Consider the following 23,670-nt stretch of genomic DNA (forward strand, 5'->3'; position numbering starts at 1 on the left):
GTTTGCATGTTCTCCCCGTGTTCGCGTTGGTTTCCTCTGGGTACTCCGGTTTCCTCCCACAGTCCAAAAACATGCAGGTTAGGCTGATTGGAGAGTATAAATTGCCCATCGGTATGAGTGTGTGAGTGAATGGTGTGTGTGCCCTGCGATGGACTGGCGACCTGTCCAGGGTGTATTCCTGCCTTTCGCCCAATGTATGCTGGGATAGGCTCCAGCCCCCCTGTGACCCTGTTCAGGATAAGCGGGTTAGGATAATGGATGGATGGATGGATGTTTAAAGTTTCTAATCGTAGGAAAAGCAATGAAATTTCATGCTGCATGTTTCATTTGTCGGTTTTCACTGCTGTTAAAACTCAGGACAGTGCCAATTGTTTAACCTGACGACAACAGGAGGGCTAAGGGCATGTTGAGTCTTCTTTTGTTATGGTTATGAAAGTTTGGTTATTTTTATTGCTTGTTTTTCTATCCAGTTAATGTGTACTAATGAATTTTGTGTAAAAAATAAATAGCCTTTTTTCGGTAATATTTCTGCCACGAATACACAAATATATATGTTTAGTATATTTTTAAATACTTACTTTTTATTTTGATGTTCAGGGTTGCTTATTACCCATATAATATTGAAAGGGGATAATGCTCGTTTTTTAGAAGATCAATAAGATATGTTTAGAGAGATTTGGACAGAAGAAATGTATGGTTTAAAATATGATTTCACATAAAAAGATTTAACATTATTTTAGTCATTATTAACATGTATGTTCCAAGATATATAGATAGCAGGTAGATTAGGATATTAAAAAAAGGTGTGTTTTAGGATTGATTATTATTAATTGTGGGGCACGGGAAGAGGATACGTATCCTGTGCGTTCTGCCTTCGGCTAACGCAGGGTATCGGGTGCGACGATGCAGTCCCGGCCAGTTCCACCTAAATCTCAAATCAGATGCTTGCATTTTCATCAGTGGAAAATCACTGATCTCTATTCTACGGAATATTTATAGACGGTCCTCTCTGAAATTCTCCTCATGATTGCTAGAGGGCAACACATCACCAGGGAATTCGAGATATGTGTGCGTATCCACAGCGCAGACCTCCTAATTGATTTCCAATTCATTTCTTTACGTCTCGCAAGTATCCTTGAAATGTGTGGACTTTGAAGTGTTATTCTGCACCCTGTCTCATTGCAGCTGGTTTTCCACCTTTTGTGGTTTTTCCACCTTTTGTGAATATCTTTGTAATATTTTGGCTTATTGTTTTGCTATCTTCAACTTGAGACGGCGCAGTAGCCCCCGTTAATGAAAACCTCCGCAAACATGAAAATGTGATTGGAAGAGGCCAACTGGTTCTTTTGTTCGTCAGCATGTGGGTTAATATAATACTTAATAGAGAAACTGTTCTGATAAGCAAGGGGCTTATATATTTGAATAAATAGATCACTTGGGTGGTCAGTGGGGTTGGTCAGTGACACGTGATACCGTTATTCTGCGTATTTTTACAGTTTGAATATAGCTTTACCGTGGACTCAAAACAATAGCGGGTAAAGGTTTTGCTTTCTACAGTAACCGTGCAATTGCCTACTTATACCACAGCGTGTTCGTGACATCATTGCGAATGTGGGCAGGTCTCGTATTTTCCTTTGCTGCTTTTTGAAGGAAAAGTTCTGAGGCACTTTCAGTCTTGGAGACGCAAAACAGGAACTCCGCTTCTCCTACAGCCTACGTAGACTGAAGCTACATCACTCCGAGAAACCAATAACAAATTAAGACATAGAAAGAGTAAAGGCTGTAGTTGTTCCTGCCGTCATGTTGGGCAGAGGCAAGACAGCAAGCCTTGCTCAGAAGAATGAGGCAAAGACAGCGGAATCAAAGCCACACGACCCCTTAAGGAATTTAGGTAAGGATTAGATAAGTGTTACGTTCACTTTTCTGTTTGTTGAGCGGCGTTGAACCACTTTAGAATGAACGCGAAGTCACGGAGAACGACTGAGAAAAGGTAAGTGGACTTGCGGCTTTGCAACCCTTATCCCAGCTGTCATGCGTGCCAGCCTTGCTCTTGGGGAACTTGCGAATCGTGCATCGGACCTGGACGCCAGAATTGAGTTAGAGGGGATAACTTTGCTCATGGACTCATTTGGTGATGTAACAGAGATTAGATCGTAGTGATAGCTGCTCCAGAATGCCTCATGTTCCACACGACCCTTATTCGTTAGGTTAAGTATTTATAAACGCCCAGCCATTTATCATACATACAATCAGAGCAATAAGAGAGACAATTAATAATGCTTTTTATGATATACACTGATCACAGTGATCATTGCATACAGTGATCACTTTATTAGGTAGACCTGTACACCAGCTTTTTATTGCAAATATTTAATCAGCCAATCATGTGGCAGCAACTAAATGCACAAAAGCATGCAGATGTGTTCAAGAGGTTCACTTTGACCGTGTAATGATTGTTGGTGCCAGACAGGGTGCATTGAGTAGCTCAGAAACTGCTGATCTCCTGGGATTTTCTCACCCAACAGTCTCTGCAGCTTGCAGAGAGTGGTGCGAAAAACAAAAAGCAGTTCTACGGGCAGAAATGCGGTTTTAATGAGATAGGTCAGAGGAAATGGTCGAAGCTGACAGGAAGGTGACAGTAGCACAAATACACCTCTGCGGGTTCAAACCTCAAAGTCAATAGGATACAACAACAGAAGTCTTAATTAGTCAAAAAAAGAAAAACAAGAAAAGAATTTGAATGAATAGCAAATAAAGTGATGACTAAGTGTAAATATAGTAAATAGATCATCATCTCTCCAATTCTATTTTATAAATAGTGTCTATGACCATGAATTACTATCATGGCATTCCCGTGCTGTGACATTGGCACATTGGGTGTTGTATAGTAGCATAAAGGCTGGATGAAATATTTGATTGTCATTCATATTTCAATCAACCTGGTAGAGTGACCTTTTACTTGGGATGCACATGGTATATTCATGTAAATGCTTTGCAAGTTTATTGTCAACTGGACACCCAATTAGGTGTGAATATGACGTATTGATGGACAAAGGATGAACATGATAAATTATAAAAAGTGCTTCAGATGCTTTTGTGCAACTGACACAAAACACTTCCAATTGGGCAAAATTTGACCGCTTTGTTGATTTTAATTGCTGATGTTCTGATAGGTAGGCGTTCAAGAACTTCTCTCATGAAATGGTACTTAAAACTATTGCACTGAAGAGCCAGGGAGACATGGCAATGTTCAAATGAGTATTGCATGTATGGATGAGTGTGAAAGAGTGTGTGTGCGTGTGTGGGGTTTTAATATACAAAACAAGTCACTCACACACCCCCTTCACGGTCACTCACACCACAGTGATCAAAATTGAGCAGTGCTGAGATAGGGTGACGCAATCAGGAGAGATTGGCTTCCTGGCAGTGTCCACTTTAGGTATGCAGTGTCAGGTTGCACCTTAGTGAGGGTAAGTGGTGGGCTCCATGAAAATTATTTTGTACATTTTAAAAATGATAATTCACTTAAAAACGGTTTTAGTCACACGCTGTGTTGGAAGTATATTTGTATGCCTTAGTCCCTGAAATGTGCCCTATGCCTGTCATTGTAAAGCAGATCACCACACAGTAAAATGTCCAGTGTTGTCTTTACTCTAAGAGTACATATCCAATAGGGATCATTACGTACCCTGTAAGAGTTGATTTAACAGTGAACATTTCTTCTCTGAATATTCATCACACACAAAAACTGTTTTGGCCAACTGAAAACATACACAAAAACAATGAAATAATATAGGGAAAAAAACAAAAAGTTAACTCTCCTTTTAAATTGAAAACACTGTTACTGTAGACCAGCATTTGTATAATGAGTACTTATCAGTGGTTAGAATTTAAAATAAAAGGAACATTCAAAGACTATTGTAGAAGAATCAGTCACATGTTGTAGTAAATGTAAATGAAAATGAATGTAATGCTCTTTTAAAAAAATAATTCATAATATGCAATGTCTTCAATCCTCACAGAAGAGCTGGATATTGATATCATATATTATCTCTGTTGAAAGGTAGTTATTATTTTTTCTCAACCACTACATAATAGGAAGTTGCATAGTGGAGTTTTTAGAAACATATGTAAACATTCTGTGTGTATGGATGTTATGTATGTGCTGTGGTGGATTTAAACCCTCCTATTATGTTAAGATTTCATGACCAGTTCTTACGTTTGGGGTGAAATTGAGCCCAACAGTTGAAATAAAAACAAAAATATTGTAATAGAATTTTGACACATATTGTGTCGCCTTCTTATTGTCTCCCAAATTACTAGCCTTTTATTGATAACTAAGAAAAATGAGCCTAAGGAATAGTAAGTGAAAGTTTGGCTCCTGTATGGGAAAGTGCCACCAGAATCATTCACAAATATATCTGAGAAAAAAATAAAAATGGTTGTATACTTTTTTGCATTTTATACACTTACACAGGGTCAAAATATCACAACACATTTGTATGCCAAGTTTGTACAGGACACATAGCATTATGTTTATTGCATTTTTACTACATTTAATCCCACCAAATTAGAAAAATCATACAGTATCAATATATAAAAGGGTTAACTGGTCAAATTGACCCCAAACATAATAGGAGGGTTAAATGACACATTGAAAAGGACGTTACATAACACACTTATCACTGGCATGCACAAAAAAATGTTTTTGCGCATTAAGTGGTTCGTGGGCTCAGAAAATTTGGAAAACAAGGCTAAACGTGAGATTTAGCTCAATGATGACTGAGCTTTGGTTAGTTCTGATTTTAAAACATTATTGTTCTGTTTGTCTTATCTACTGCACAAATGTTCCTTAGTAGAAATGGAGCACTTTGGATGAGTACCAGTGAAGTATTAATATCTGACCTCCACACTGGGTTTGTGTTTGTGGAGACTTGCTTTACTGCTGTGTGCCATTTGTGTTGTGTATGAGGTGAACCTCAGCCTCGCCATCCGAGTGGGCCACCATCAAGGGGTGGGGTGGGGCTTCATGCGATTATACCTGCAAAATGGTTCCACATGGTTCCAGGTCTGTGAGGTCATTGCTCTGCAGTATAGTGACCATTCATGCACCCACACCTGTTCCGTTTTGAGGAAAACTTTGAAACCATACCATACTGGAAAAGGGCATAATCTTCAAAGTAATTTTTCTTGCTTAATATAAAGGATAAATGGTTGGAATTTATATAGCGCCTTTATCCAAAGTGCTGTACAGTTGATGCTTCTCATTCACCCATTCATACAAACACTCACACACCAACGGCGAATGGCTGCCATGCTAGGCACCAACCAGCTCGTCAGGACCATTTGGGGGTTAGGTGACTTGCTCAGGGACACTTCGACACAGCCTGGGCGGGGGATCAAACCGGCAACCTCCCGACTGCCAGACGACTGCTCTTACTGCCTGAGCCCCATATATGTTGATGCACTCGCAAGTTCACATAAGTGTATTTCTGACACAGTAACACAGCATCTTTCTCCTTCCCTTTGGTGTTGGCTGCGAGATGTGGAATGCTCTGGGAGTGTTTGTGCTCTTCATCAGAGGCTTCAATATCAAAGCCAGCTCAATAGGAAATACTCCACTTCACCTCTGCATGCACAATGTGAGGGGTGACCAGGAGAGCAGGGAGGGAAGCGCTCACAGTAGGGGGTTGGACAACACCCTAAAACATCTGCGAATTGATGCTGTTTTTTTGCCACTTGGTATGCAATGATATCTGAGATTTCCAGTGTTTGTATACGTTACTTCTTTGTTACTTCTTTGGGAACCAACTGTGTGTGTTCTCAGTCCCTGCTTGCCAGTGAGAGGCCTTGGCCATTTCCTGGAATGGAATTTATAAATGTTAAGAAGGGTTTAACATGCGTATAGGGGCAGTATGTCTAGTAACTAAGAGGTACACTGCTATTAGAAAGGCCCTCAGCTGTCTGGTGACTGAGCTCATTCACATGCTTGTCTACGTTTCCTTGTTGCTGGCCATTGAAGCTTTTGTGCTACATGAAAATCCTATTTGAGCAACTTTCTGTTTGAATTATGTGAATCTCTATGTGATGTGATTCTCGAAGCAAATAATGAAAGCAGAGGCACTTTTGAGAAAGGGCCAGCATTCAGCCTATTGGGACATTGCAGAATGTGGTAGCCATATTGGGCTATTTAAAGGCACCCAGGACACTTTTCATTGATCAAACAAAAACAGTGAAGGTAATCTGCAGTCTTATCCTTGTGCTGAGGTAGTAGTTTGAAATTCTAGGAAGACAGGAATATTGGCTTTGTTTTCAGCTGAGTTGCATATTAAATCACTAGAATATTTGTAACACGGTTATGATGTCCAAGAGTTCATAGAATTCCTCCCACCCCTTAGAATTGGTCGAAAGTTTGGGATTATGGTACCAGTTCTATAAAGAGCATAGATGTTGTTCATATTAGAATGTTACATCACTAAGAAACTGAATTCTAACATGAATTTCATGGCTATTGCTTGCAGCGCTCTGTTAATTGGCTTGTTAATTCATTATTTTAAACCTTTTGAAGTTGGTAGCATCAAAGATTAGGCCAACAGTTTTAGAGGGAAGATCTCTGTGGAGCAGCCCTTTGTTGACTGACCTCCATGCACAGAAAATGAGGTCAGTTCAGTAATAAAGTGCATGTCAACATTACTCTGTTCACTTGTTATAGGCACAGACTGCATGCATGTGAGGGGCCTCAAGGCTGTGTGATCTCACCCACAGACCCAGCCAGAGCCGACATGGAGGAATGTTTCCCATCAGAAACCCCCCAACGTAGGCAGCTAATGTGCGCTAAGCCCTTGTGCAGTACCGCCCATCTTGGACCTGTTTGGAGCTCTCCTTCTCCTTCAGATAAAGTGGCATCCAGCTCCTTAGAGCCCAAAACGGAATTCCTCTGGCTGTTCTTTCTTTCGTCTGCTGCTCATTGGGATGTGCCTCGGCAGAGTATTCTCTGCAACAGTTTTACTCTGATTCCCCCAGAAGCCCAGGATCACAGGAACTGTGTGTGGGTGTGTTATATGTGAGTGTGTACGTTATGTGCCTGTGTGTGTGTGTGTGTGTGTCTATGTGTGATGGGGGGGGGGGGGGGGGTGTATTGAAATCATTCAAAGAGGCTTGGCAAGGGTTCAGTTATTTAAAATGAAAAAGATGGGTGCACTCGAGTGGAAACAAAGCAGTTAAACATGGCTGCCCTGCTGTGTCAAATGCAGACAGCCTGCCTGTCTGTGGCCCAGTCAATGGACAGCTTTGTCCTGCCAATGGGAGTTGCTCGCATGTGGCACCACCCTGGGCAGATCTTCTGGCAGCAGACAAGGCAGAGGAGCCTGCTTCACGGAGGAGCTGTGGCGTTTCAGTGTCAGGCTAATAAAGCCCACAAGCACGAGGCTGTATTCGATTAGCTTTGCCCTCTTCTGTCCTCTGAGAATTAAGCGTCTCGCGTACAGCAGCACAGCGTTTCGGTGAAAAAAAGGGGGGGGTGAGCTGTGAGCTTTTGTTGACGTGTCTGGAGGGGGAAGGGCCTTCGGTGTTTCTACTTCTCGAGAGAGGGCCGGGCAGAGCTTCGGAAACATCCAAACACCGCATTGTCCAGATGCTGCGAACAGTTGCTTTGGAGATGGTTCAAGCATCTCACTTTCCATCGCACTGTGGCAGGCTCACGCCAGAAGCCACTTTGAGTCATTGCGTTACATAGCGATGCTGAAAAGAGAGTTTTTCTTCTTGATACTGCCCGATGTAATGGACCATTGTCCAAAAAGATTGACAGTGTGGGTGTACTTTGAAGTGCAGATGATGTGCGTCACATCATCGCTGTTCAGGCTAGTGTATTTTAGCATGGCTAGAAAGCTGTATTTACCAATCCGCATCCAGAACTACCTGTTTTATAAAGTTAAATCTTTTTTCTTGCAATTCTGTTTTGGGAAAGATTAGCTTCTAGCCTAGGCTATTGCACCCGCCACCTGTGAACATTGTCCAAAAAGATTGATAGTGTGGGCGTACTTTGAAGTGCAGAAGAGGCTTGTTCAGTTCCTCTCATTATATGCACCTTAGGTTCACATGCCCTGATGCTAGGCCTTGGTTAACCTCAGGCTGTTCTTCTGGCACGAGATGAGGCATCTCTCAACTGTGGATTTTTTTAAAGCATAAGCTGTGTATTTTCTCCTCAATGGAGAGACCAACAGCCCCGGCACCTCAGGCGATTCATCTTTTTACTATTTGGCATCTTCCCCAGTTATAATCTATTACAATTTACAAGATAATTTTACATAAACTCCCATTACATTATTGTATTCTGGTAAAAGTGATATTGTGATATTTAATAGTCTCACCAAAATGAGCTTGTGTGATGGGCTGTGCACACAAGTACTGGAGTTTCCCTCTTAATCTCAGTCTGGGGCAGGAGTAACTGCTTCTTTTCACGCCAATTGATCTGTGAGTAATCTATCTGTTTCAGCACCTGTCATGTTTTCCGTTACCATCTGGAATCTGTATCTGTGTATAAAAGTGAAGCAGTGTTTCAGCAGTTTGTACAAACAATATATGCAATGGTGGTAGTCACATGTAAACACTGTTTTCACCCTTGTGTATGCTTTCCCTAAGGAAATATTAGACCACTGTTGCCAGTTGGGCAACATGGAGATGGCAAGTGAACAACCTTTGGATAGTAAAGTTGTTTTTATAAAATTTGTACCTGCCTTCACATTAGCAAAATTATCACATTATTAAAAGGACGTCCAGATGTATTCATCTCAAAATATTATTTTATTTGTAGACAAATATGTAAATATTTGTCAAGATGGTAATGGTCCAGATACCTGCTATAACTGTGCTGTTTACTGACCGGAGTAGTTCCTAGAATGTTCTTCCCCAAAGCCTCTGCTAAACCCCTTGCTTTAATTCCGGTCATACAGTCTGTTTTAGGTTTCCTGCGCGTCAGTACTGGGTTTTAAAGGGGGTACCACTCAATCAACCTTTAATTTCATCTTTGAAACTAAAACGAGCTTTAAATTAATTAATCCTTAAATGGAATGGATTTTTGACCTGTTTAAAATACAAACCACTTTTGGGAATGCGACGGCTCTGCTCTTTCATTAGTTGTGCGACGGGAGATGTACTGTGTGTGCCCCAGTGTGAGTAACCGTACTCCCCTTCCCCCCACACAGGCGTGCTGGAGGACGAGGACGTGCGGGTGATGCTGCGGGGCTCCAGCATGGTGAAGGTGCGCTCGCCAGGCTGGCAGAAGAAGAGGGCCCTACGGCTCCTGGAGGACGGTGTGACCGTGTGGTGCGAGTCCTGCAAGAGCTCCCGCAAGGCCAAGGCACAGAAGAGCTGTGAGCGAGAGGGACAGGGCTGGAGGGGGGAGGGGGGGGCGGTGCAGGGCTGGAGCTAAACGGGAGGGAGGGGACTAAGTGTTGAGTGACAGGAATTCTTAGGAGAGGAAGAGGGAGGCTAGAGGGATATGGAGCGGTAAAAGGGAAGGTTAGAGTGGGGAATGGGGGAGGAGATGCTGGCATGCAGAGAGGGAGAGAGGAGAAGCCAAAAGGCAGTTCAATAAATTCATTGCAGTGTGAAATTATTTATTCCAGCAATATAACCCGAATTATGTTATGTTTCTTCACTGTAAAAATCACACTGCTCGAGTCTGCTTATATTATCTTGCTCCAGGACACATACAAACACGTGCAGTGTATACACAGACACGCGCACGCACTCACGGAAACACAAATATGTGCTCGCATATTGACACAGACATACAGGCATGAATGTGAACACACGCTCCCACTGGAACACGTCGAGCCCCTTTACAGGGTCAGCATCTCGGGCAAGCGGCAACACTTTTTTACTCAGCTGGCAGCCCTTCGTAGAACAGCTGACAAGCCAGCTCTATTTCCAGTGCAGGAAAGGGGCCTCCCCGCCTGCAGGACTCTAATGAGAGGACCGATACGGCGGAAAGCTGCGGCTTTCTCTCTCCAGCTAAAAGCAGGAGAAAATCACAGGGCTGGCTGCCCTGCACGGCAAGGTAGCCTTCAATTCACATCAGGACCCAGAGCGCGTGTCTGTAATGTGGCCGAGTGCCACCCCCGTTTGATTGCAGGTTTCAGGTTTCTCGTGAGGGGGGCCTTGAGCCTCTGACCGCCAATAACAGGGTGTGTCTCTGTCTGACCTCGCCCACCTTACGCCCTGAAGACGCCCGGTGGCAGCTGCTATCATTAACGACACACGTGTGCATTGAAGGTGGCTCGTTGTCCACCGTTTTGTAAACGTTTCCCACTCTGTTCTGTATCCAAGCCCCATCTTACCCTGGGTCACCCCCGTGTTGGGAATCTCGTCTCTGTTTGCACGAGATGAGCAAACACAGAGGAGCCGTAAACATGTCTTCCGATATTTGCTTACGCTTGTTTATACTGTTTGAGAAAAGTGCATATTCTCATTCTTGCAAATGCATGTTGCCAAGGAACCATGTTGTAAATACGCAGGAAGACACATATTTTCTTTCTGCTCTGTAAGGTGTCCCTGTTTGCAGTAGGTGTATTGGTGTCTGTTCAGCAAATAAACCTGGTTTAAAACCTCCCAGATAGTGCGGCACGGAACAGACCAGAACCACTGGGCCGGGAACACAACACACACACGCAACCCAGGCTGAAAACAGCCATTTTTGGTGAATGAATGCTGCCTACTTGTACCTACACTGTACAGCAGCTTGTTTGTGGGGTGAGCGGTTATATGCGATATGGTGGGAGTACATCGGCGTGGAATATGACAGACCAGAAGGTTACCGCAGAAGCTAAACAGAGCTGCCTGTACAGGATCATTTCAGGGTGCCTTCGTGCAGCTTTTTAAGGACGCGTTCATGTGACCCGCATGTGATTGGCTCCCGTGTGAAACGCTAAGGCCTTGGATCTCATTAGTTGACATGTCCATTTTTCATCAGGAATGTGTCAGCTTTATTTTTCTAATCCTGTTCCCGTCCTGCTCACCAAACATCCCAGTGTCCTGCAGTGTGGAGTGTGCAGTTTGTGTGCTGCCGTGCAGTGAGAGAACAGTGCTGCGTGAAGTGAGTCAGAGGTTTATGCTTCAATAAGTTGTGAATATATTCTTTTATTACCAATGGTAATTTGCATAAAGATTGACCCACTTACCATTGAAGTAGCTCTTATGAAATTCCAGCTGTAATGCAAATGCAGTTAATTGCTTCAGCACTGCAGCCGGAGACTTAAGTCACGGACCTTTCCAGAACCCCAAAGACCCCCCCCCCACTCCCCCACTCCCACTTTTCACTCTACACGTGACAGCAGTGATCCGCAGAAATAGCCATATTTCAGAGCTAGTACACTGTGATCTCAGCCCTGCTGCCTTTTCGAGCCTCAGGGAATTTTACAGTAGTGGCAGTATAGGAGTTTTGGGGTTTGTACTGGTGTATGTGTGTGTTTTTGGGAGGGCATTCTACAAGAAATGCAAGCTTCTGCAAAGCCAACGCTTGGTAACAGGGACAAGGCTCCCCCTCGGCGGCTCTGCCTGACTGGAGTGCTGCATAGTAGTGACAGGGAGACCTCCCCAAACTGCGATAACACTCGAGGTGCCCACTGGCACTCGGAGAGACAGTGGCTAATCGCTAACGCTTAGCGCAGCTATGCGGGGCAACTGGAGGAGGTGAGAATGACCTATGTGGGTCAGCGAAGCTATGCTAATAGGCATCCCGGTATTTAAATGACATTCCATTACATGTTATTTGGCTGACGCGTTTATCCAAAGCGACTTACAGTTGAGACAATCCCCCCCTGGAGCAATGTGGGGTTAAGGGCCTTGCTCAAGAGCCCAGCAGCTGTATGGATTTTATGGTGGGTACCCCAGGGGTCAAACCACTGAGATTGCGGGTACCAGACATCATGCTCATGAGGCAGTAGGCAGTGAATCAGCCTGCAACTGGAGCCCCCTGATGAACTGCGGTTTTTTTTTTTTAAGTAGAAACAAAGTTAAAAATTTTGTTTGAACCCAACCTTAAAGGTGGTCATGAACAAATTGCATAAAAACTGCAAAACTATTCGTCAATCTCACATTAAGGGCAGAGCCTTCACACTTCTCAATTTGTCCTGCTATTGCTGGTCCCGTTTTGGAGAAGGCAGTGTGCTTTGGCATCTTTGAAATTAGACTCTGTCACCATCTCTACTCTTTCTGTTCTGTCTCTTCTCCCAACTGCTCAGTCCACCACCTCTCACCTCCACCTCTCCCTCTGGCTTTCTCCCTCTCCGTGACCGGTCTCCAGTTATCATTGTCTCTCTATCGCCCTCTTTCTGTCTCTCTCTCACATGCAGACGAGCCTACTCCACTCCACTTCCTCTACCTTCCACTCCCCCACTCTTTCTTTCTCATCCATCCCTCTCTCTCCCTCTGTCTGGAGGATAATCCATGCTGCCACTGCTACTGCCACAGGCTCACCTGGATGTATTAGTGGAGGAGGGGTGCCCTTACTGCGCACTGACCCCTGACACATTTTCACCAGCAGTCTATGGCTACCCTCAATATGTGGGGGCAGGAGCTGTGGTTTGTTTACACATTGGGACCTTTAATCCTCATACCAAAGTACAGATTTGCTCAGAGGGACAACTGGTGTCTGATGAAAGGAGATCAAGGATCAATTGATGAAAAACAGTGTTGCGCAGTTCTGCTAAAGCACAGTTCAGTGGGGTTTGTTTATCTCAAACTGGATAATCGCTTATCTAGTTTCCAAAATAATTATGTGTAGCTAAAAAAAAGCTGTGTTTTCAGCTGATGAGAAGAAACAGCACTGGAAACACATTTCAAAGAAAATACATGCGCATATCTTTAGAGCATATTTAAGCAGATGAGTAATGTTCTTTTTTTCTGTTTTTCAATCTCTCGCTTTTGCATTATTGGCAGGGCAAGCTATTTTTGGGCATCACACAAATTATTACACAATGGCGCATCATGTGACAGTACATTACATTACATTACATGGCATTTAGCAGACGCGCTTATCCTCATGTAACAGACAGTCCCTGTCTCTCGGTCTCTGTCTCAGTCTCAGTGACGGAAGTGGAGTGTGTCCGAGAGGGCTGCCAGTCTGAGGCACTGCGGAAGCTGGCCGGCGTCATTCCCGAGGACCAGTGCTTCACGCTGGTGTTCAAGGGTGCCAGGAAGAGCCTTGACCTGCGCTGCCCCAACCAGCAGGAGGCCCAGAGCTGGGTCCGTGGGATCCGAACCCTTCAGGAGAGGGTCTCCAACATGTCCCAGAAGGAGAAACTTGACCAATATCCTTCACTGTCCCTAAAATCCAGCTATGCCAGCTTGACCAGCTTGAAAATTGAGGTGGTCAAGCTGGCTATAAGCTGGTCTAGCTGGGTATGAGTTGATCAACCAGCATGGCCAAGCTGGTTATAAAGCTGGTCTAGCGGGTTATGAGCTGGTCAACCAGCTCGTGCTGGTAGTTTGTCTGAGCTGTTTCAAAACTTCAGTTGAGCTGGTCGAACCGTGTCAAGCTGGGAGCTGGTCCGAACTGGTCAACCAGCTAAAAAATGTTGAGCTGGAAGCTGGTTTGAACTGCTGAACCAGCTAACAGCTGCTTCAAAACCTTGCTTGAGCAGTTTTTTTAGCAGGGTATGTAACAAGAACTCCATGTTGACCTAGTGCAGACCTGCAGTGAAGCTATAGGTATGTAGCAACAGAGCCCTGAGAAAATATAACTCTATAATTTTATGTTACATTAAAAAATCTCGTAATAATAAAAAATGTCTTGAAGTTCCAGTGTGGCAGATCGCAAGATCTCTCAGCGCCTGACCACTCTCTAACAGTTATGCTCACACTTGTTTAATGGGAGGCATTCAGGCATGAACGTGTTCAAGCTCGTGACTCGTGTGGTGGCCTGGGAATTATCTGACCACTTCAGCATTAGGTTGCTGGTAAAAATCTCACCAAATATATGACTCAGATCTAGTCAGAGCTCATGTTTGTGAGCTTTAGAACATTACAGACCTATGGCTGTTTGTGTAGACCGATGTGCTGGCATGTGTCTACATGTTTGCATCTCTCCATGTTCCAAAATTACCTTTGAGTGTGTCTTCTTGTGGTTGTGTGTATTTGCTACTACACGTTGCTCTATCGGTATGACTTTGTGCAGTATGTGCCTGCTTGTATCCGTATATGTGTGTGTATCGTTCCACCCTATCCATGCTGCTGGGTATATTTATAATGATTTTGGTGCCAGTTCAAGTTGAAGGGTTGGCCCCTTGACTCCCAGCACCTGGATCCGCAGCTACCTGAAGCGAGCAGACCAGAACCAGGATGGGAAGATGAGCTACGAGGAGGTGAAGCGCCTGCTTCAGATGATCAACATCGACCTGAACGAGCAGTACGCCCGAGCTCTCTTCAAGGCGAGCACCGCCGTCGTCATCCTGTCTCACGGTTATTTCTGTCAGTCAGGTGCACCTCACACACACCTCGCCCCAGATCAGAGACAGGGGGTTTTACAGCATATGATGGGTCTCTTCAGTAGGTTCCTGAAACTCATGTTGGACAGTTTAATTTGGTCTTAAGTTATTCTGAATTTATCTACCTTCTGACTGGATGCTTTTTATGAAAGGACCTTATAATTTATTTGAATCTTGAAGGCAGAATTGCACTGAAACCATGCCAGGCCACTAACTGTATACTGCATATAAATATGTATTACATACTGTTTCCTGCCTCCTCCTACCTAGCTCCACTTTTTTGAAGTATTTTGAAGACTGGCTCACAAAATACAATGTACAATTATTTGCAACATACCCAAACCTAAACCCCCGCAAAGCAAGATAAACTAAAGGTGACCGTGAAATGGGAAAACACCTTGGACATGCTTTAGAGCCCCCCAAAAATGATAAAAAACCTATCTGAGAAACATTGCGGGCAAGCAACACAGTGCAAAGGTATAAACAGGTAAAAGCAATAGACTTACAGTATATACCATATATTTTTTACATACAGTACACAGACATACATACAAGCACACATGCACATACATACATGGGCAGTAAATTAAAATGCATATGTTACATGGCGAGGTTTGTGTTTAACTGCAGGAGTGTTGTTATACTTACAAATGTGTATGCTGTGCATGTTCATGCATGTGCATGCTTGTTTGTAGGACAGCAAGCTAATGTAACCATATTGTGTGTTAAAGTAGGGCTCAAAGTTAAAGCATTCATAGCGTGTGTTGTGGCAGAGGGCCATATTTTTTCTGCTCAGTTACAACCACAGAACAGTTCTATGGTTACAACAAAAAGCTCTGAAGTCTGTTTTCATTGTGCCAACACAGAGATACACACACACACACACACACACACACACACACACACACACGCCAACAAATTCCTGTCTCTTTTTCTCACTCTGTCTGCCTAAGGCATGTGTCCTGCGAGGACACACTCCCCACACAACCACACTCGTAATCATCAGAAGATTCACATTATTGCACTGTGGGTAACTAGGCTTCCAGCTCCCAGATTTATCACGGCAAGGCCTCTGGAGTCATGCACATCTGCCCTCTCTTTAACCATGTGACCAAAACTCCTCCCCAATCATGCAGAGAACCATATTGAGAAACAACTCGACGATTGTTTCCAAGACTGTTTTCTGGAAATGCACTGTATGTGTGACTAGTATTGCTTTTAATGTTGCACATTCTCGTGTATACATACAAACTGTATGTGGGTGTTAGTGAGCATGAGAGAACAAGAGTGAGTATGTTTGTGCGTGTGTGTGTGTGTGTGTGTGTGTGCAGGCGTATGTGGGTCATTTCTAGAGATGTCACCTGGAATTTAATTAAGAATAACCACATACTTCCATTAATGAAAGTAATAAAATTGTGATTTGGTGATTGCCAAATGCTTCAACAAACTTTCCATAAAATCAGAGGAGAAATTTGTGTGCTTGCTGATTAATTCTATGTGCAGCCACGCAATGTTGGTGTAATGTGAGAGCAACTGAACTTGCGACCTGGATTCTTTTAACCTCAAGTGGGCTATAAAAGGGTTCTTCTGAGGTCAACCAGGAAGGAATGAGTTGTGTCGACATTGGATAACTCCAATATCCATTGGTAATAGTGGCATGTAAACTTTCTGTTTCGTAAATATGTTTAGGATCGCATTTTTATTGTTATTTCATATTTTGTCTTTATACTTTTTGTTTTGTCTTTCTGTATCAGATCTGAGGTCAAAGTTCTCCATGTAGCTAAATTTGTTTACTTTGTTGGCATTACAAAAGGCAATGTGCCAAAGTTTATACATTAATACAACATCCATCCATCCATCCATCCATTATCTGAACCCGCTTATCCCAAACAGGGTCGCAGGGGGGCTGGAGCCTATCCCAGCATACATTGAGCAAAAGGCAGGAATACACCCTGGACAGGTCGCCAGTCCATTGCAGGGCACACACACCATTCACTCACACACTCATACCAACAGGCAATTTAGACTCTCCAATCAGCCTAACCTGCATGTCTTTGGACTGTGGGAGGAAACCGGAGTATCCGGAGGAAACCCACGCTGACACGGGGAGAACATGCAAACTCCGCACAGAGAGGCCCCGGCTGACGGGGATTTGAACCCAGGACCTCCTTGCTGTTAGGCCGCCTGAATACAACATAACAGATCTAATTTTGATTTGAAATTTTTGAGCAAGGAGGTCCTGGGTTCCAATCCCGGTTGGCCGGGCCCTCTCTGTGTGGAGTTTGCGTGATCTCCCTGTGTTTGCATGGGTTTCTTCTGGGATTGGAGGCTGATTGGAGAGTCTAAATTGCCCATAGGTATGAGTGTGTGAGTGAATGGTATGTAATAATAATAATAATAATTATCCCTGTTCAGGATAAGCAGGTTAAGATAATGGATGGATGGATGGAATATGAAAATGAAATACACCAGCCAGTTTACATACATGCATATTTAACATGCTAAATAAATTTATTGGCAGACGTGTACATACAAGACACACTGTTAAGAAAGAAATTGAAAACAAATTATTATTTATAATATTTATAATAGTGTATTATTAAATAAATTGTATTATTTCTGGAAAATTAATTTATTGGATATGGGTATATTTTTCACAGTGTAATATGAAATTCACTTCTGTCTCAATATCTTAGTGTATTTAATATGCGAGTACAGTTGGTCTTCAGTTAGTGTCTTTCTGTGTTAGCTTTTTACGATATCCAGCTCACTGATTCTGTACTTTGTCAATGTACACATAGTGGGCACTTTATTTTTTACACTTATTGGTCTTCTGCTGCTGTCGCCTATCCACTCCGAGGCTTGTGTGTTACGAGATGCTCTTCTGCATACAAATGTTGTAATGTGTGGACATTTGCATTTCTGTCACCTTCCTGTCAGCTTTGACCAGTCTGGCCCTTCTCCTCCTGACCCCTGCCATTAACAACACGTTTTTGCCCAAATAACTGCTGCTCACTGGATGTTTTTAGTTTTTCACACAATTCTCTGCAAACTCTAGATACTATTGTGTGTGAAAATTCCAGGAGAACACCAGTTTCTGAGATACTCAAACCACCCTGTCTGGCACCAACAATCATTCCATGATTTGTCAAAGTCACAAATCACATTTCTTCCCCCATTCTGACATTTGGTCTGAAAAACAGCTGAACCTATTGACCACTTCTGCATGCTTTTATGCATTTACTTGCTGCCACATGATTGGCTGATAAAATATGTGCATTAACAAGCTTGTGTACAGGTCTAGCTAATAAATGCTCACTGAGTGTATCTCCAGTTTTTATTTGGTCACCGTGGCAGCATTGTATTTTTATTGTATTTGTATTTTAACTTATTGCGCTTGAGTTTGCGTGTTTCCGTTCGGTGATGTGGCCTTTCTCTCTCTCACTCACACGCACAGAAGTGTGACCGCTCCGCCGACGGGCGTCTGGATCACGTGGAGATCGAGGAGTTCTGCCGGGAGCTGATGCGGCGGCCAGAGCTGGACCTGGTGTTCCAGCGGCATTCTGGGAACGGCTGCGTGCTGTCCAGCCTGGAGCTGCAGGAGTTCCTGAGGGAACAGGGCGAGGACGCCACGCTCGTGCACGCTCAGAGCCTCATCCTCACCTACGAGCTCAACGAGTGGGGTACGGCCCTCCCCTCACATGCCATCACCACGATACACTGCGGCCGCAGGGCTGGATGTGCCCTTTTACACTCTGAAAGCCTGCTGACGTCATCAGACACCACACAAAGGTGTTTATTTCCTGGCAATGTGAATGTACACTCTTATACGCATAAACAGGATATATATTTGATAACGAGCATCAAATTTTTGTTTGACACAAATACATTCACATGAAAATACATGCTAATGTTTGGATCTTGGTTAATATCCTAATTGACCTCAGTAACAGGTATAAGCTGTTTTGTGGGATAAATATAAGTGTGTCAGCATGTATCTGTTTTGTAAATGCATGCAATACTGAGTGAAGTACCTGGTTTCCGAAGAAACATAGATGCCCATGTCCTGTGTTAGACACAAGACAGTCGGAGATAGGCTCATGCCAAAACGTGTGTCTGTCACAGCCCAGAAGAATCAGTTCATGACACCGAATGGCTTCACCATGTACATGCTGTCCCGGGAGAACGATGTGCTGAACCCCGATCATGCCGAGGTGTATCAGGACATGACCCAGCCGATGGCCCACTACTACATCTCCTCCTCCCACAACACCTATCTCACCAAGGACCAGGTGACCAGCGCGAGCAGCACAGAGCCCTACATCAGGTACACTACACACACACGAGCCCGCATTCACACACACACACACACACACACACACACACGCGCACACACACATACACACACATGCACACACACACACATACACACTCACACACACACACACACACACACACATACACACATACAGACACTTGCACAGACAGATGTATCCTTTCATCATGTCAATATTATAAAATTATGTTTTATTTATATTAGAAGCAGAGCATATCATGTGACCAGAAAGCTGCAGGTTGAATGCAAAGTGAAGCACTGCAGTTTACTGCTGTCATGTCTGTATTTGTATGGTGTGTGCTGTACTCTTCAACAAGGTGTTAACCTGCTTGATGAATTATTACTATTCATAATAATAATAATAGTAATAATGGTATACGTTCATTGCAGTACCCTTTACATGTTTCTGTGAGCAGCACAATTTCAGTATGTCATCTTGAATTTGTAGCCCGTTCTGGTTATTTGTTTTGAGTCCTGAAAAAAATATTAGAAAAATCTGTAAGATGACGCTTATGAACAGCTGAATACACAGTACACCCTATCTTATTCAGGAGCAATGTAAACAACTGTCGTCCTGGAATATACAAAGGCCTACACTATCTTATCGGTGACTATTCTTTTCCAATGTGTTATCTCTGCCCTGTACCTTCAACTGTGATTTCAGTAGCAGACATATTAAATGTTGGCTCTGTGTATATCTGTGTACTGTATGTGTGCATGTGACCGTGTGTGTTTGTGCATATCCGTGCCCCTGTGTCTGTACTTGTTTAGGGCACTGAATCAGGGATGCCGTTGTGTGGAGCTGGATAGCTGGGATGGGGACAAGGGAGAGCCGGTGATCTACCATGGCCGCACCCTCACCTCCAAGGTGCTCTTCAAAGAGGTCATTGAGACCATTGCTGAGTACGCCTTCAAGGTGAGCCAGAAGAAATGGAAAACTTACTATTTTCATTGCCTTATAATTGAGTTTGTCAAAAAACATGTGAAAATACTTTGGCTTATAGTGAAAAAAAAACATTAGGGGCTGGTTTCACTGGTTATCCATATATTTCCATATTTTTTTCACACTGGCATAAGTATGTGACCTCCCAATGCAAGCTATGAGTGTATGCTTGGTTTATAACTATTCACATGTAATAAACTTTAGTGTTTGCATTTTTATATGTTAAATGGATCAAAAATGTTCTTTCAACTATTTCGCTTTTTCATAAAAAATTTGAATTTCATGTGTAATTTGCTGCAATCCATAGAGACAAGGACGGGTGGGGCAATGCATGCTGGGTATACCACACCCAAAGTCTGGAAATGATTGCTCTGTCACGACCCGGTCGAGGGTCAAGCCATAACAGGAAAAAGGATAGGGAGATGGAGTGTAGAATGGGCAGTGGGAACGAACACTGCAGACCGACCAGTAGTGGTCCTATCTGCGTAATCAAAACCAAATAAACCTTGGCTCGACTAATCTTTGAACGTTTACTGGGCATGAAGCGGCATGTAAGCTACCCCCGACGGAGATCAGATCTCCACCCCATACCGCCCTTCAAAAACAATAAAGGAAAAATAATCAATAAGTCAAATAACAAATAGTGTCCTGATGGAAGGATTCAATCCAGCTGGAAACACTCTAACTACCCAGAGTCACTATACGGCGAGCAGGCGGGTGGGCGAACAGGGCTGATTGTATATTTGCATTCACTTGATGGTGTACATGATAAAATGATAGATCACACAGAAGAACAATTGGTATTTTCCATTATTAACAACAAGGAATTTATATTTTCCATTATTCTCTAGGATTATCCACATTGTCATGGCTGACTCAGTCATTTGGTTTTCTGACCTCTGTGTGCTCACTGCAAAAGAGCCTCTTAATTGCAAACAAGCACACAGTAGTACATTCTCTAACATACTACAGCCTGGCCATCCATTTCATTGGCTGTCACCCATCCTGAAGTTCGTAAAAAGAGTCACTTAATTCCTGAAATATGCCATTCAAGCACATAGTAGGCGGCTGCTATTTCCAAATATTAGAAAAGGTGTGATAATTAAACGTGAGAGTTAGTGTTATGTCCAATCCTGTCATAACAAGGCTTAGCTATCTTCAAGCTAAAGGATCCAATCACCTCTCTCCAACCACGATGATGTTTCATCCTGAACATGGAGGTGTCGCACACAGCAAGCTGTGAACCATTTTGTCTCCTGCTGTGCCCCTCAGGCCTCCCCATACCCCTTGGTTCTGTCACTGGAGAATCACTGTTCTGTGGAGCAGCAGGAGGTGATGGCCAAACACATGCGTACCATTCTGGGAGAGAAACTGCTCACCCAGCCCCTAAACGGCCAGCCACTCAAAGACCTACCATCTCCAGAGGTGCCTCTCTTTCACATCTGTCTCTCATTCACCCCCCCCCCCCCCCCCCCCCCCCTGTCTGTCTCACCGTGAATGTATCCATCTTAATTCACTGCAAAATGTTTACAGTGCAGTATAGAAAAGATTTAACATTTAAATACTGCTGGATATTTGGGTGGTAAAGCCCAATACATCATTGAGGCTGATATTAGTTATTTCCTCCTGGGAGTTATAAAACCATATTTCTGTCACTAAGGTAGCTGTATTGGACTTTACCACACAAATATCCTGCAGTTGTAATTTTGGTTACCATGGAATTGCCCAAAAGATTAATAATCCAAGATATAATTTAAAGCTATAATTTAAGCAACTGTGATAGTAAACAATGGTAAGAATGAAATGAGACTCTTGATCTTGTTGTGTGATTGAAGATTATAATCCAAAACTTCTCAACATGGACTCTGGCTCTGAAAGAATGGATACATTCTGTACCAGCGTGTTACGTGAGATGTGGTCAGTGGAAAAAGAGTGTAGGATTTTGTCAGCCACGTGTTTATTGTGCCAGTTCATGTGCTCTGTGAAATTGGCAACACTACTAACAATTAGAATGGATGCATTTAAACATAACTACTGTCCTAGCTCTCTAAGTCAAAGAGGTGCCGGAGGCTGACTCTGTTGTCTTAACCACCGATGGACAGACATAAAGAGCAACTGGACATTACATTGTTGCCATGGCCAAATGTAAATGCTGCCATGGGAGCTTTTGCTTCCATAAATTTCCGTAAAGTAAAATATGTAATTATACATATTCTGAATTGTAAATGTACTGTAGGTGGGGGGAAGGGGAGCCACACACGTAAGCAGCAAAAGAGGACAAAGCCACCATCTGTCAGCTGATGTCCTCATCCGAATCCCTTTTATTATTTAGCATCAGGTCCTACTGATCGCACGTGTGTGTGTGTGTGTGTGTGTGTGTGTGTGTGAGTGCCTGGGTACTGCAACACTCACTTACTTACAATCTCAGAAGAATGACCGCACATTTCTGGTGTGTACTTTTGCAAACTCCAGATAAATGTGCGGTCATCGGTCATACCATTGAGATTAGTGCAAAGTACAACATCCCTTTTTTCCCCTTTTGAGCTTGATGTGTTTACTGTATAGGTGGCACACAATCCCAACATAGCCTGCATGAACCCTGTCTGCTCTATGGGAGAGACTGAAAACATGGGAGTGCCTGGGTACTGCAACACTCACTTACTTACAATCTCAGAAGAATGGCCTAATCTCAATGGTATGACCGATGACCGCACATTTATCTGGAGTTTGCAAAAGTACACACCAGAAATGTGCGGTCATCGGTCATACCATTGAGATTAGTTCAAAGTACAACATCCCTTTTTTCCCCTTTTGAGCTTGATGTGTTTACTGTATAGGTGGCACACAATCCCAACATAGCCCGCATGAACCCTGTCTGCTCTATGGGAGAGACTGAAAACAATGTTTCACTGTTTGCTTGTTGAATATAGAGCAGAAATGTGCGCCTTTTTCAGGGTATTGTGGATCGGCATGTCCTTGTTGACTGATGTTTGCGTGACGGCATGGTTTGCAGGAGCTGAAGTGGAGGATTTTGGTGAAGGGGAAGAAAGAGAGCGTGCGGACTGGCAGGACGGACAGCTCGTCCAGCTCCAGTTCCAGCTCTGAAGATGAGGCTGGAGGCAACAAGAACAAATCCAAGAAAGACCCTGTGAAGGTGAGGCTGTCTGAGCATATGCCTGTTAGGGACATGGCCCTATTCACACCTGTAATGCAGAATGCTGTGTGATTTGTCCATTTATACTTCATGTGGTTCAGTGTATACTTTGAGTGAGCAGCAGGTACAGTAGGTAACATGCTTGTTACCATGAAGCCTGGTGATGGTTGTAGTGTGGTTTGATTCCCAGGTTGAACTTTGTTGCAATACACTTACAGTAAGTATGTAAACATGCTTGTTGAGTGTAGGATGCAACCTTTTTTCCAGCAAATGTCACTACATGACCATGATATGGTGCTAATTGAGAATGGTGGTAGAATTTCAGAACCTCAGATGTTTATGTCCTTGAAATTCACATTTTAAATTGTTCTCTCCTGTTTATAAACAAAATTACATCACTTTGAGTGTGCTGAACCCTTTGTCATTTTAGCTGGTTTGAATGTTCAGTTTCCCAAGAACAACAAAAGTACACTTAAGGGATAGAAGAGTACCAGAAAGTTTAAAAAACCTGGAATGCCATCTTTTATATGGGGTCATATTTTATATGGGATGTTCTAAACACTCCAACTAAACCAATTGCTCCAGTCAATAGTCCTGGAGGGCTGGTGTATGTGCTATTACTTCTATTACTCTGGCTTCATTCTGCATTCTAAATGCCAAACATGACCGCACAGTTGTAGCTCATTACTTTATCAAAAACGTCAAACAAATGCTGTTCTGTTCATAAATATTTATGAACAGAAATCCCAAA

General features: G+C 43.3%; 1 protein-coding gene across 1 annotated transcript in view; it reads left to right on the forward strand.

Moving 5' to 3' along the window:
• Positions 1 to 1,769: 1,769 nt before the first annotated feature.
• The window catches only part of LOC133121528 (1-phosphatidylinositol 4,5-bisphosphate phosphodiesterase delta-3-A-like), a 29,307-nt gene continuing 7,406 nt past the window's right edge, over positions 1,770 to 23,670 (forward strand). Inside the window, exons 1-9 of the mRNA XM_061230756.1 lie at positions 1,770 to 1,891; positions 9,204 to 9,371; positions 13,082 to 13,310; positions 14,300 to 14,429; positions 17,944 to 18,169; positions 18,612 to 18,813; positions 19,594 to 19,738; positions 21,038 to 21,190; positions 22,779 to 22,919. Of these exons, the coding sequence (XP_061086740.1) occupies positions 1,801 to 1,891; positions 9,204 to 9,371; positions 13,082 to 13,310; positions 14,300 to 14,429; positions 17,944 to 18,169; positions 18,612 to 18,813; positions 19,594 to 19,738; positions 21,038 to 21,190; positions 22,779 to 22,919 (1,485 nt within the window). The 5' untranslated portion in view covers positions 1,770 to 1,800. The remainder of the gene's footprint in view (positions 1,892 to 9,203; positions 9,372 to 13,081; positions 13,311 to 14,299; positions 14,430 to 17,943; positions 18,170 to 18,611; positions 18,814 to 19,593; positions 19,739 to 21,037; positions 21,191 to 22,778; positions 22,920 to 23,670) is intronic.

The sequence above is a fragment of the Conger conger genome, chromosome 2 (assembly GCF_963514075.1).
Source record: "Conger conger chromosome 2, fConCon1.1, whole genome shotgun sequence".
Lineage (NCBI taxonomy): Eukaryota > Metazoa > Chordata > Actinopteri > Anguilliformes > Congridae > Conger > Conger conger.